Source organism: Capsicum annuum, chromosome 1 (genome assembly GCF_002878395.1).
Source record: "Capsicum annuum cultivar UCD-10X-F1 chromosome 1, UCD10Xv1.1, whole genome shotgun sequence".
NCBI classification, from domain to species: Eukaryota; Viridiplantae; Streptophyta; class Magnoliopsida; order Solanales; family Solanaceae; genus Capsicum; species Capsicum annuum.
In genome coordinates this window covers 7,354,148-7,364,730 of record NC_061111.1, presented here as the reverse complement: position 1 = coordinate 7,364,730, position 10,583 = coordinate 7,354,148, and the positions used below count along the sequence as shown (strand labels likewise).

Sequence of the window (10,583 nt, the reverse complement as noted above, 5' to 3'; positions counted from 1 at the left end):
ACCAGTGGCCACCACCACAAACTCCATGACCCGATCCTTCCCTTATTTCACACACACACACACACACTCCCCATGACTCCCCACGACCTTTTGGAACTCCTCCATTTACAAAATCCAGCACCTCAATTTCCTTCATCATTCCCACAACAACTAGAAGAACAAATTTTCGAAGTTTCTAGAAAGTAATGCAACAATGTCTATCTCTTACAGAAACGGAACACTACCTAAAGGACCTTTGAAAGTAGATAGACCTCTTTCTATGAATTCAAGTACTAAGTCTTCTTCCAGTTCATTCAAATCCAAAAACTCCGGCCATGCTCCGGCGTCTGCTACTCGCCGTAAAAGTACAGGCTCCGTTGTTAATTCTGCTGTGAACGCTAAGGATGATAATTCTGGTGTGTTGATACCAAATGTCTGTATTTTGCTTTGTAATTTCATTTAATTTTATAAATAGGTAGATTGATCTGTTTTTATGCTTTTTGGCGGATAATGTTGATTTGTTATTGCAGTAGTTGTTAAATGAGCTCTCGTTTCATTAATATTTCGCTTAATTTTGTAAAAAAATTGATCTAGTTTTCTGTTCTTTTTTGGGTGGAAATGAGCTATAATTTCATTAATATTTCACTCAAGTCTGTAAAAAAATTGATCTAGTTTTCTGTTATTTCTGTGGAAATGAGCTATAATTTCATTAATATTTTACTTAATTTTGTAAAAAAATGATCTAGTTTTCTGTTATTTTGGTGGAAATGAGCTATAATTTCATTAATGTTTCACTTAATTTTGTAAAAAAATGATCTAGTTTTATGCTTTTTGGTTGTAATTCTGCTGCTAGCACTAATAATGATATTTCTGGTGAGTTAATTCCAAATGCGTTTGTCTTTTTGATTAATAATTTCAATTGATTTTTTTTTCTTTTGAAGGATCTACTTTATGCATTTTGATTGAAATTCTGCGTCTAACACTAAAGATATACTTCTTGTGAGTTAATTTTAAATGCGTCTGTCATTTTGCTCTGTAAAAGTTGATCTGGTTTTGTACTGTTTGGTTGTAATTCTGCTTCTAGCACTAAGGATGATACTTTTGGTGAGTTCATTTCAAATGTGTCTTGTCTTTTTGCTTAGTAAATTTTAATTGATTATGTGAAAAGTTGATCTAGTTTTATCTTTTTGGTTGTAATTCTGTTGTTAATATTAATGATGGTACTTACTGTGAGTTAATTCCCAATGGGTCTCTCTTTTCGTTTAGTAGTTTCACTTGATTTCGTGGAAAATTGATCTAGTTTTATGCTTTTTTGTTGTAATTGTGCTGCTAAAATGATGCTTTTGGTGAGTTAATTTCAAATGTGTGTCATTTTGCTTTCACTTAATTTTGTAAAAAGTTGATTTAGTTTGTGCTTTTTAGTGGATAATGTAAGAGAATCAAGCGATTGATTTATTAGTTGCAGTAGTTGTCAAATGAGCTCTAATTTCATTAATATTTCACTTAATTTTGTAGAAAAGTTGATAACTTTTTGTGTTTTTTGGCGGATATGAGCTCTAATTTCATTAATGTTCACTTAATTTTGTAAAAATTTCATCTAGTTTTCTGCTTTTTGGTGGATAATGTAATAGAAGTAAGCGGATGATTTGTTTGTTGTTAGTTGTAGTAGTTGTTAAATGAGTTCTCATTTCCTCAAGGAATTTAGTTAATTCTCGAAAATATTGCTCTGTATGATTTTTTTTGGGTGGATAATTTGAGAAATATGCGCTTGATTGTATTTTTTTAATTTTGAGAAGGCAAGGTAAAACCTATTGATTATTGCTTGTGATATTTTTGATTTAAGTTAGTCAGACATAGCTGATTGATTAATCGGCAGTTGTGATGATTTTAAGCAATGGAAACATGTGAGCAATGCTAAAGTAATATTAATGTCCTTGAGAAGTTAGTTAATCTGTAAAACGTTGCTCGTTTCCTTTCCTTTTTAGAAGCATAATGCGGGATATTACTTCTGAGGTAGGGGTAAGGCTTGCGTACATTGTAACCTCCTTAGACCCCACTTTGTGGGACTATACTGGGTATGGTTGTCGTATATAATGGGGGATAACTAACCAATTGCTTTATTAATTGTAATGGATTTAGACTAAGTTGGTTAGATGCAGTTGCTTGGATTTATTGTAGAATTTATGATGAGTCTAAGCAATGGAAGCATGTGACTGCAAGCTAAAGTATATTAATCTCCTTAAAGATTTTAATTTATTTGGGGAAAGTTGCTCTTCTCGTTTTTTCTTTTCCTTTTAGTTTTTCAGCTGATGATGTAAGAAAACTAAGTGATTGATTTGTTAGGTGTGATAGTTTATTTTTTCTATTTAAGTGAAGCTGTTATATTAGCATTAATTTCCTTCAGGGTTTTAGTTAATTTGTAAATAAAAATTGTTAGTGTAAAGACATTGTTGTCGTTACTTGTTTCTTGTATAATTAAGAGAATTATGACCTTATTTTGTTTGTTGTAATAGTAATGGATTTTTTTTAGTAGTTATGATTTAATTTAGTTACAATCAGCCATCTGATTTAATGCAAGCATTTATGATGGGGTCTATGCAATTGCAGAAATGTGACTGCGAAGCTAAAGTATTTTTAACTATACTTTTTGGTTCTGAAATAATGATAGAATTGGTTACTGAACTAGATGTCGGAATACTGTTTTTTTATTTTTTGAAGAACTTGGAATCCTAGAAACATATATTGGCTATATTCTGCATTTGCCTGTTGCCTGATCAGGATTGTAATGCCTGGACAGGACATTGATAGCATTCAAAGGAAGTATTATTATTAATCTATTAATTTTCTATTATAGAACTTCTTAAGATTGAGTGTTCTTACTGTGCATCAGTGTACGTCCTCATTCGCTCGTGAATTATACTTTTTGCAAATCAACCAACTACAGATCAATCCCAAAAGTAGTTAGGATGCGAATCCTCTGCATCCCAATTTAATTCAGGTCATAGCATTTAGAAGATGCATCAAAGTAAACTATATCTTATGCTACTGGCAACCTTCCGCTTTTGTCTTGATAAACTTACAAAGGCGGAGTTAAGTCAATACATTTTGACTTTTAAAAAGATCATATTTATTGAATAATGCTTTAAATTTTGTAATGGGTGCCTCTGTTGAATGGAAGCTGAGCGGAGAAATCTGTGTTGCATTATTGTATTATTCAAAGTCCTGTGAATATTGAATAATCATGGAAGGTCTCATTTTGCTGCTCTGTAACAGTTTCAGGACGTGTTAGAGTCGCAGTAAGACTTCGTCCTCGAAATGCGGAGGAGATGGAGTCTGATGCTGATTTTGCTGATTGTGTGGAGTTGCAGCCTGAGGTATTCCAAGTAAATCTGTAACATTCTTGTCAAAGTATGAGCGCCATTGATTTTAATTCGTTTCTTTTGTTGTTTCCAGCTCAAAAGGCTTAAACTTCGAAGGAATAACTGGGATTCAGACACCTATGAATTCGATGAAGTGCTTACGGAATTTTCTTCACAAAAGCGTGTTTACGAAGTAGTGGCCAAGCCTGTCGTTGAGGTTGCCTGCAAAATCCTATCTATTCTGTTGTTTAGTACATAAATTATGACTGAGCTGTTCATCTTCTGTACATGCTTTGGTTTACACCTTGAAAGAACGGAGGAAATTTGCTACTGAATAGGCAGTATCTGACTAGTATACTAGGAAAGTTCACTTCAGAGCCGTAAGCATGGCTTCACTTTAATGCACATAACAAGAGTATATAATATATTTTTCGAAATTATGTAAATTATCAATGAATGGCTTGGGTACCAGTCCTTTACAATTAACTCTTCCAGTTTTAACTCTAATCGATTGGGCACTTTATCCCTCAAAGAAGCGTGTAGCCAAAACTCCAAGTTTCTGTTTTCCCAAATGACTTGCTGCCCCCAAATGACTTGCTGCCAAGGTGGGCAGTTTTTGCTAAACATTTCTGGAAATACTTCATACATTTAAGATACTTCGCAAAAACACATATATGCCAAATGCGACAAACAATTTCTCTGAGTAGCTTTCTTCTAAAGTATGTACGATAATTATCTGGCAAATAACGAAGTCCATCTCAGTAGAAATATTTCTGTATATCTTCTTTTCTTCTTGAAAAGCAAGCATAAGATCCATCACGACACTTGTAACTGTTAAAATGTTTATTGGATTCAGTTATACTACTTTTGTTGTTCTAATTAATTCCTTGCTGGTTAAATTTATAGTTTTACATGGTGTTATCGAATCACTTCCATGTGTAATAAGGAACCATTTTGTTCTAACACTAATCTAGTTTCTTATGGTTGTATTCCTTCTTTATAACTTCACGTTTCTCTTGATATTTCTTCTCCTTGCAGAGTGTCCTGGATGGTTATAATGGAACAGTGATGGCATACGGGCAGACTGGGACAGGAAAAACTTACACTCTTGGACGACTTGGAGAAGAGGACACTGCTGATCGAGGGATAATGGTTCGTGCAATGGAGGACATTCTTGCCGAAATAACACCAGAGAAAGATTCTATCTCTGTCTCTTATTTTCAGGTTTTCGTCCTACAGAATTGAGAGCTCCTTCTTTTTTTAGAACTTTCTAATCACTTTTATTATCATACCTGATAATAGCTGTGTCAAGCTTCTTTTGCATCATATCAACTATATTCTAAAACTTGTACTGTCTCTATAATTGATGTCTAGACTCAATTAGATATAGAACAGTGGATTTAGGAGTGCATTTGTATATAAGGTTTCAGTACAACCCATGTACTATAATATGATATAATACAAAGCTACCAAGTTAAAAAAGAAAAATCATTTGCATCATTGGTTGTTTCATGCTTGTTTCTGACTTTAAGGTGTATAAAGTTGGGTTGTTTGCCTGTCAATGCAGCTTTATATGGAGAGTATTCAGGATCTCCTGAACCCAATGAACGACAACATATCAATTGTTGAGGATCCCAAAACTGGAGATGTTTCATTACCTGGGGCTACTACAGTGGATATCAGAGATCAGAAGAGTTTCCTTGAACTCCTCCGCGTGGGTGAAGCTCATCGTTTTGCTGCTAATACTAAATTAAACACAGAATCTTCACGAAGTCATGCTATGCTGATGGTTAGAAGATTCTCTCTCTTGTGGGTTATACATTTTTTTTTAAAAAAATTTAAGTTGTGAAATTACTGATGGTGACTTGACTACTGTTCTTGTGCCTCTTCCCATTTATGCCAATGGATGGGGACATCCACAAAGTCCAATGTTACAGAACTTTTATTTTCTACCACAGGTACATGTTGAAAGGTCTGTCAAGGGAAGAGATTCTGCTATTTCATCTGAAAATGGGAGTGCTTCTCACACAGCTAAAGCATTCAAGCCCCCTGTTGTGAGGAAAAGCAAACTAGTTGTTGTGGATCTTGCTGGTTCAGAGCGCATAGACAAATCAGGTATGCTATCAGTGTTATGGGCAAATGTACCTGCTGTAGCTTTTATTATGTATCCACAACTGGAGCATTTTTTTTCCTACTTACAGAAAATATTATTTTATTCAAGGATTATAATAATTTTATTAACTGTTCATATCATGTTTGAATGGAAGTTGAAACAATTCTGTTACTTGACCAATTGATGCTAAGTAATTCCAAGGAGTTAGTTGAGTTGTTGCTTTGGGAGGCTTATATGTATTTTCAAGGAGTTAGTTGAGTTGTTACTTTGGGAGGCTTATATGTATTTTCCTTCCCAATCCCTTACGCTCTAGTCACTTAATTTGAATAGGCATATGAGTTTGTTCACCCTTCAACCCTCTTTTGCGGTGTTTGGTTGATTTCAACGAGGAAGCTGTTCTGTGTTTCTCCAAATAAATGCTGAATTGGTCTTTTGAGATGTATGATGTAAGAATGTGGCTACACTTTGCAACTTCTTAGTGCAGGCAAAACTGTGACCAATATTTTGGGTTTCCCAGTCTTGTTGGTTTGGGCTAATCTACGACACCATTTTGATGTTCCTAAATTTTCTTTTGAGCAATTAGTTGAGATCTAAAACAGGATAAAGATAAGGAAGAATTAGTTCTTTTTGTGTTGCATTTGACAGGAAGTGAAGCACATACGCTGGAGGAAGCTAAGTCCATTAATCTCTCCTTGAGTGCATTAGGAAAATGTATCAATGCGTTAGCAGAGAATAGTGCTCATGTTCCAGTTCGCGACTCAAAACTCACAAGGTTGCTTCGAGATTCATTTGGAGGTAAGGTACTTAATATAAATATTTTGAAGTTCATCTGGGTTAAGAAAACATAAGTTAACATGGTACAAATTTTAACCACTGCACTTAAAGCCAGGGAACGTCTTTAAGTATATTCAATTATGAAAGCCATGCACTTCTCTGTTGATTGTTGTTCTTGCCTTCTTGGAGACTCAATTCCTCTACTGCGAGGTTTATAGTGACATTAAGGGGCCGTTTGGTTTGCAAATAATCCCGGAATAAAACTTTTTATCCATCGTTTGGTTGTAAATATTTGGGATAACTTATCCCGGGACTAATAATTAGTCCTGGGATAAGTTATCCACCCAAATGGTGGGGTAACAGTCCCGGGATTATTTTTCTTTGGTATAAAATTATACAAGGACAAAAATACCCTCTTGGGATTGTTATATATAATTAAATTATATATAATTAAACATAATTAACATAATTTAACATAATATATTATAGTTAAATATATTGACATAATATATATATAATTAAACATAATTAACGTATATATATTCATAATATTATACATTTGGTTGTAATCTATATATATATATATATACAACAACAACAAACCCAGTGTATTCCCACTTAGTGGGGTCTGGGGGGGGTAAGATGTACGCAGTCCATACCTCTACCTCTGATGAAGTAGAAAGGCTGTTTCCGAAAGACCCCCGGCTCAAGGCACAAGATATCACACAAACACATAGTAAAGCACAGAAGCAGATGACATAACATAAATACGGCACCCATAAGGAATATAAAACAGAGGAAAGCAGAGGAAAGCACACAGATTCGTAATAAGCATGGAACACTGAATACGGAATCATAACGGGAATAAAAAATAAAAAAAAACCCCACCAAGTAATTCCCTACACTAGCGACCCAATCTGGCCCTACTCTTCTGCCGTAATTCGCGTCTTCCAGACCTTCCTATCTAGGGTCATGTCTTCGGTGAGCTGTAACTGTTCCATGTCCCGCCTAATCACCTCACCCCAGTACTTCTTCGGCCTACCCTTACCCCGCCTAAAACCATCCAACGCTAGCCTCTCACACCTACGGACCGGGGCATCCATTCCCCTCCTCTTCACGTGTCCGAACCATCTCAATCGTGCTTCCCGCATCTTACACTCCACTGAAGTCACACCAACCTTCTCCCGGATAGTCTCATTCCGAACTTTATCCCCTCGAGTCAGTCCACACATCCAGCGCAACATCCGCATTTCTGCCACCTTCATTTTTTGGATGTGGGAGTTCTTAACTGGCCAACACTCCGCTCCATACAGCAAGGCCGGACGGACTACCACCCTATAGAATTTGCCTTTAAGCTTGGGCGGCACCTTCTTATCACACAGCACCCCCGACGCGAGTTTCCACTTCATCCATCCCGCCCCAATACGGTGCGAGACATCCTCGTCAATCTCATCGTTACTCTGGATCACGGACCCGAGATACTTGAACTTATCCCTCTTACATACCTCCTGTGCTTCCAGCTTCACTACTACCTCGTTCTCCCGCCTCACGTCATTAAACTTACATTCCACATACTCTGTCTTGCTTCTGCTCACCCTGAACCCTTTAGACTCAAGAGTTTGCCTCCACATCTCTAATTTGTCATTTACACCCCCTCGAGTCTCATCTATCAGAACTACATCGTCTGCAAAGAGCATACACCACGGCACCTCCCCTTGAATACGCCGCGTCAACACATCCATTACTAACGCAAACAAAAAGGGACTAAGAGTAGATCCCTGATGCAATCCTGTCCGGACAGTGAAATGCTCTGAGTCTCCTCCCGCCGTCCTCACCTGGGTTTTCGCTCCCTCATACATATCCTTAATTACTCTGATATATGCCTGCGGTACTCCCCTCACCTCCAAGCATCTCCAAAGCACCTCCCTGGGGACTTTGTCGTAAGCCTTTTCCAGGTCGATAAACACCATGTGCAGATCCTTCTTCCTTTCCCCATACTGCTCCACCAACCTCCGTACCAGGTGGATTGCCTCCGTCGTCGAGCGGCCGGGCATAAATCCGAACTGGTTTTCCGAGATAGACACTATCCGTCTCAGCCTCACCTCGACCACTCTCTCCCAGATCTTCATAGAGTGACTCAATAACTTAATCCCCCTATAGTTATTACAACTCTGAATGTCCCCCTTATTCTTATAGAGAGGGATCATGGTACTCCACCTCCACGCCTCGGGCATCTTTGCCGTCCTGAAAATTTCATTAAACAATCCAGTCAACCACCTTACACCAGCCTCTCCAACGAACTTCCAAAACTCCACCGATATCTCATCCGGCCCCGTCGCCCTACCCCTACGCATCCTGCGGACTGCCTGTCTAACCTCTTCTACCTTAAAACGTCTACAATAGCTAAAATCCCGACACTCCTCTGAGTGCTCCAGTTCCCCTAACACAATAGCTCTGTCCCCCTCGTCATTCAAGAGCCTATGAAAGTACGACTGCCATCTCTTCTTTATGTGGCCGTCCTCCACCAACACTCTACCGTCCTCCCCCTTAATGCACCTCACCTGATCGAGGTCACGACCCTTCCTCTCCCTAGCCTTAGCGAGTCTAAACAACTTTTTCTCCCCTCCTTTCCCCTGTAACCCTGCATACAAGCTCTCAAAAGCGGCCGTCTTAGCTGCCGTGACCGCTGACTTCGCCTCCTTCCTCGCTAGCTTGTACTCTTTTCTGTTTACCCGCTTCTCTTCTTCGTCCTTACTTTCCACCAACTTAGCATACGCCTCTTTCTTGGTCTCCACTTTCTTCTCCACCTCTTCATTCCACCACCAATCCCCCCGATGGTGACCGGCCCGGCCCCTAGAAACACCCAACACCTCCCTTGCATTCTCCCTGATGCACCTTGCCGCCCTGTCCCACATACTATCCACGTCCCCCCTACACTCCCACACCCCCTTGCCCGCCAACCTCTCCCCTATCTCCCACGCATTCACTGGCGTCAAGCCGCCCCACTTAATTCTCGGTCTACACTCTTTACTCCTCCTCTTTCTATTCTTCTTTATACCCAAATCCATAATCAAAAGCCTATGTTGGGTCGAGAGATTCTCACTCGGGATGACTTTACAGTCCTTACACAACGTCCTATCCCCTTTCCTAAGCAACAAAAAATCAATCTGGGTCCTGGCTATCGCGCTCCGAAAAGTGATCAGGTGCTCGTCCTAAGCCCGAGTTCACCACCACCAGCCCAAAGGCCCTCGCAAACTCCAATAGGGTCGCCCCCTCTTCATTTCTCTCTCCAAAACCAAAACCACCATGCACATCCCCAAAGCCTCCCGGTAGCGCCCCGATGTGCCCGTTGAAATCCCTTGCTACAACAATCTTCTCCGAACTGGGCACGCCTCTCACCACCTCCTCCAAAGCCTCCCAGAACCGCATCTTCTCCTCCCCCTCCGCTCCCACTTGCGGCGCATAAGCACTACACACGTTCAGGGTAAACCCCCGAATGACCAACTTAATAGTCATCAACCTATCGTTGATCCTCTTCACCTCCACTACCTGACCTCTAAGCTCTTCATCTACTAAGATGCCAACTCCATTCCTACGCCTCTCGCTCCCAGAGTACCACAGCTTGTAACCATCCACATCCCTAGCCTTAGACCCTACCCACTTGGTCTCTTGGACACACGCAAGGTTGATCCTCCTCTTCCTAAGAATCTTCACAAGCTCTACGGACTTACCCTGAAGGGTCCCTATATTCCAAGACCCAACCCTCAGCCTACCGTCGCTATCCACACGCCCCCCACTACCTCCCCCTCGGCCCAACCTTGGCCTCCCGCCCACTCCCGCCCTCTCCCCATCCCCCGCCCCCACCACGGCCCCACGCCCCAACCCCCTCGGACATGACCCTATCCACCCATTACCACCCACAGCCACAACTACCCGACAGTATAGGAAAATATAAAGATGAACCCGGTGACAGTATCAAAGCAGCAGCAAGGAAATACAAAGCTCACACACATTCAAAGTAATATTCCCGAAATAAAACTAAGAAACGACCACAGCAACAGCAACAACAGACAACAGACAAGGTACAGGGGCTACTACGAGCAAAATACTAAGGATGGAATATGAAATAATGAAATAAAATGCAATAAGGATGGAATATGAAATAATGAAATAAAATGCAATACGAAATAACGAAATAACAAAGGTTAGAAGTCACCGGATTTCGCTTGGAGCTGCGGCTGCTGGAGACGGCGTAGCGGTTGCAGACGGAGTTTCGGCCTGTTGGAGACCGAATTGGCGGCTGGAGACCGGGCGGCGGCAGGTTGAAGGCCGAGGTGGGGGGGGGGGGGCTGGTGTAC

General features: G+C 40.1%; 1 protein-coding gene across 2 annotated transcripts in view; it reads left to right on the top strand.

Moving 5' to 3' along the window:
* Window positions 1-10,583, top strand: part of LOC107866822 (kinesin-like protein KIN-UB) — a 17,988-nt gene continuing 7,405 nt past the window's right edge. For both annotated transcript variants that reach the window (XM_016712832.2, XM_016712824.2), the window contains exons 1-7: window positions 1-395; window positions 3,253-3,353; window positions 3,433-3,555; window positions 4,377-4,562; window positions 4,906-5,127; window positions 5,297-5,453; window positions 6,097-6,246. In XM_016712832.2, coding sequence (XP_016568318.1) covers window positions 194-395; window positions 3,253-3,353; window positions 3,433-3,555; window positions 4,377-4,562; window positions 4,906-5,127; window positions 5,297-5,453; window positions 6,097-6,246 — 1,141 coding nt within the window. In that variant the 5' untranslated portion in view covers window positions 1-193. The remainder of the gene's footprint in view (window positions 396-3,252; window positions 3,354-3,432; window positions 3,556-4,376; window positions 4,563-4,905; window positions 5,128-5,296; window positions 5,454-6,096; window positions 6,247-10,583) is intronic.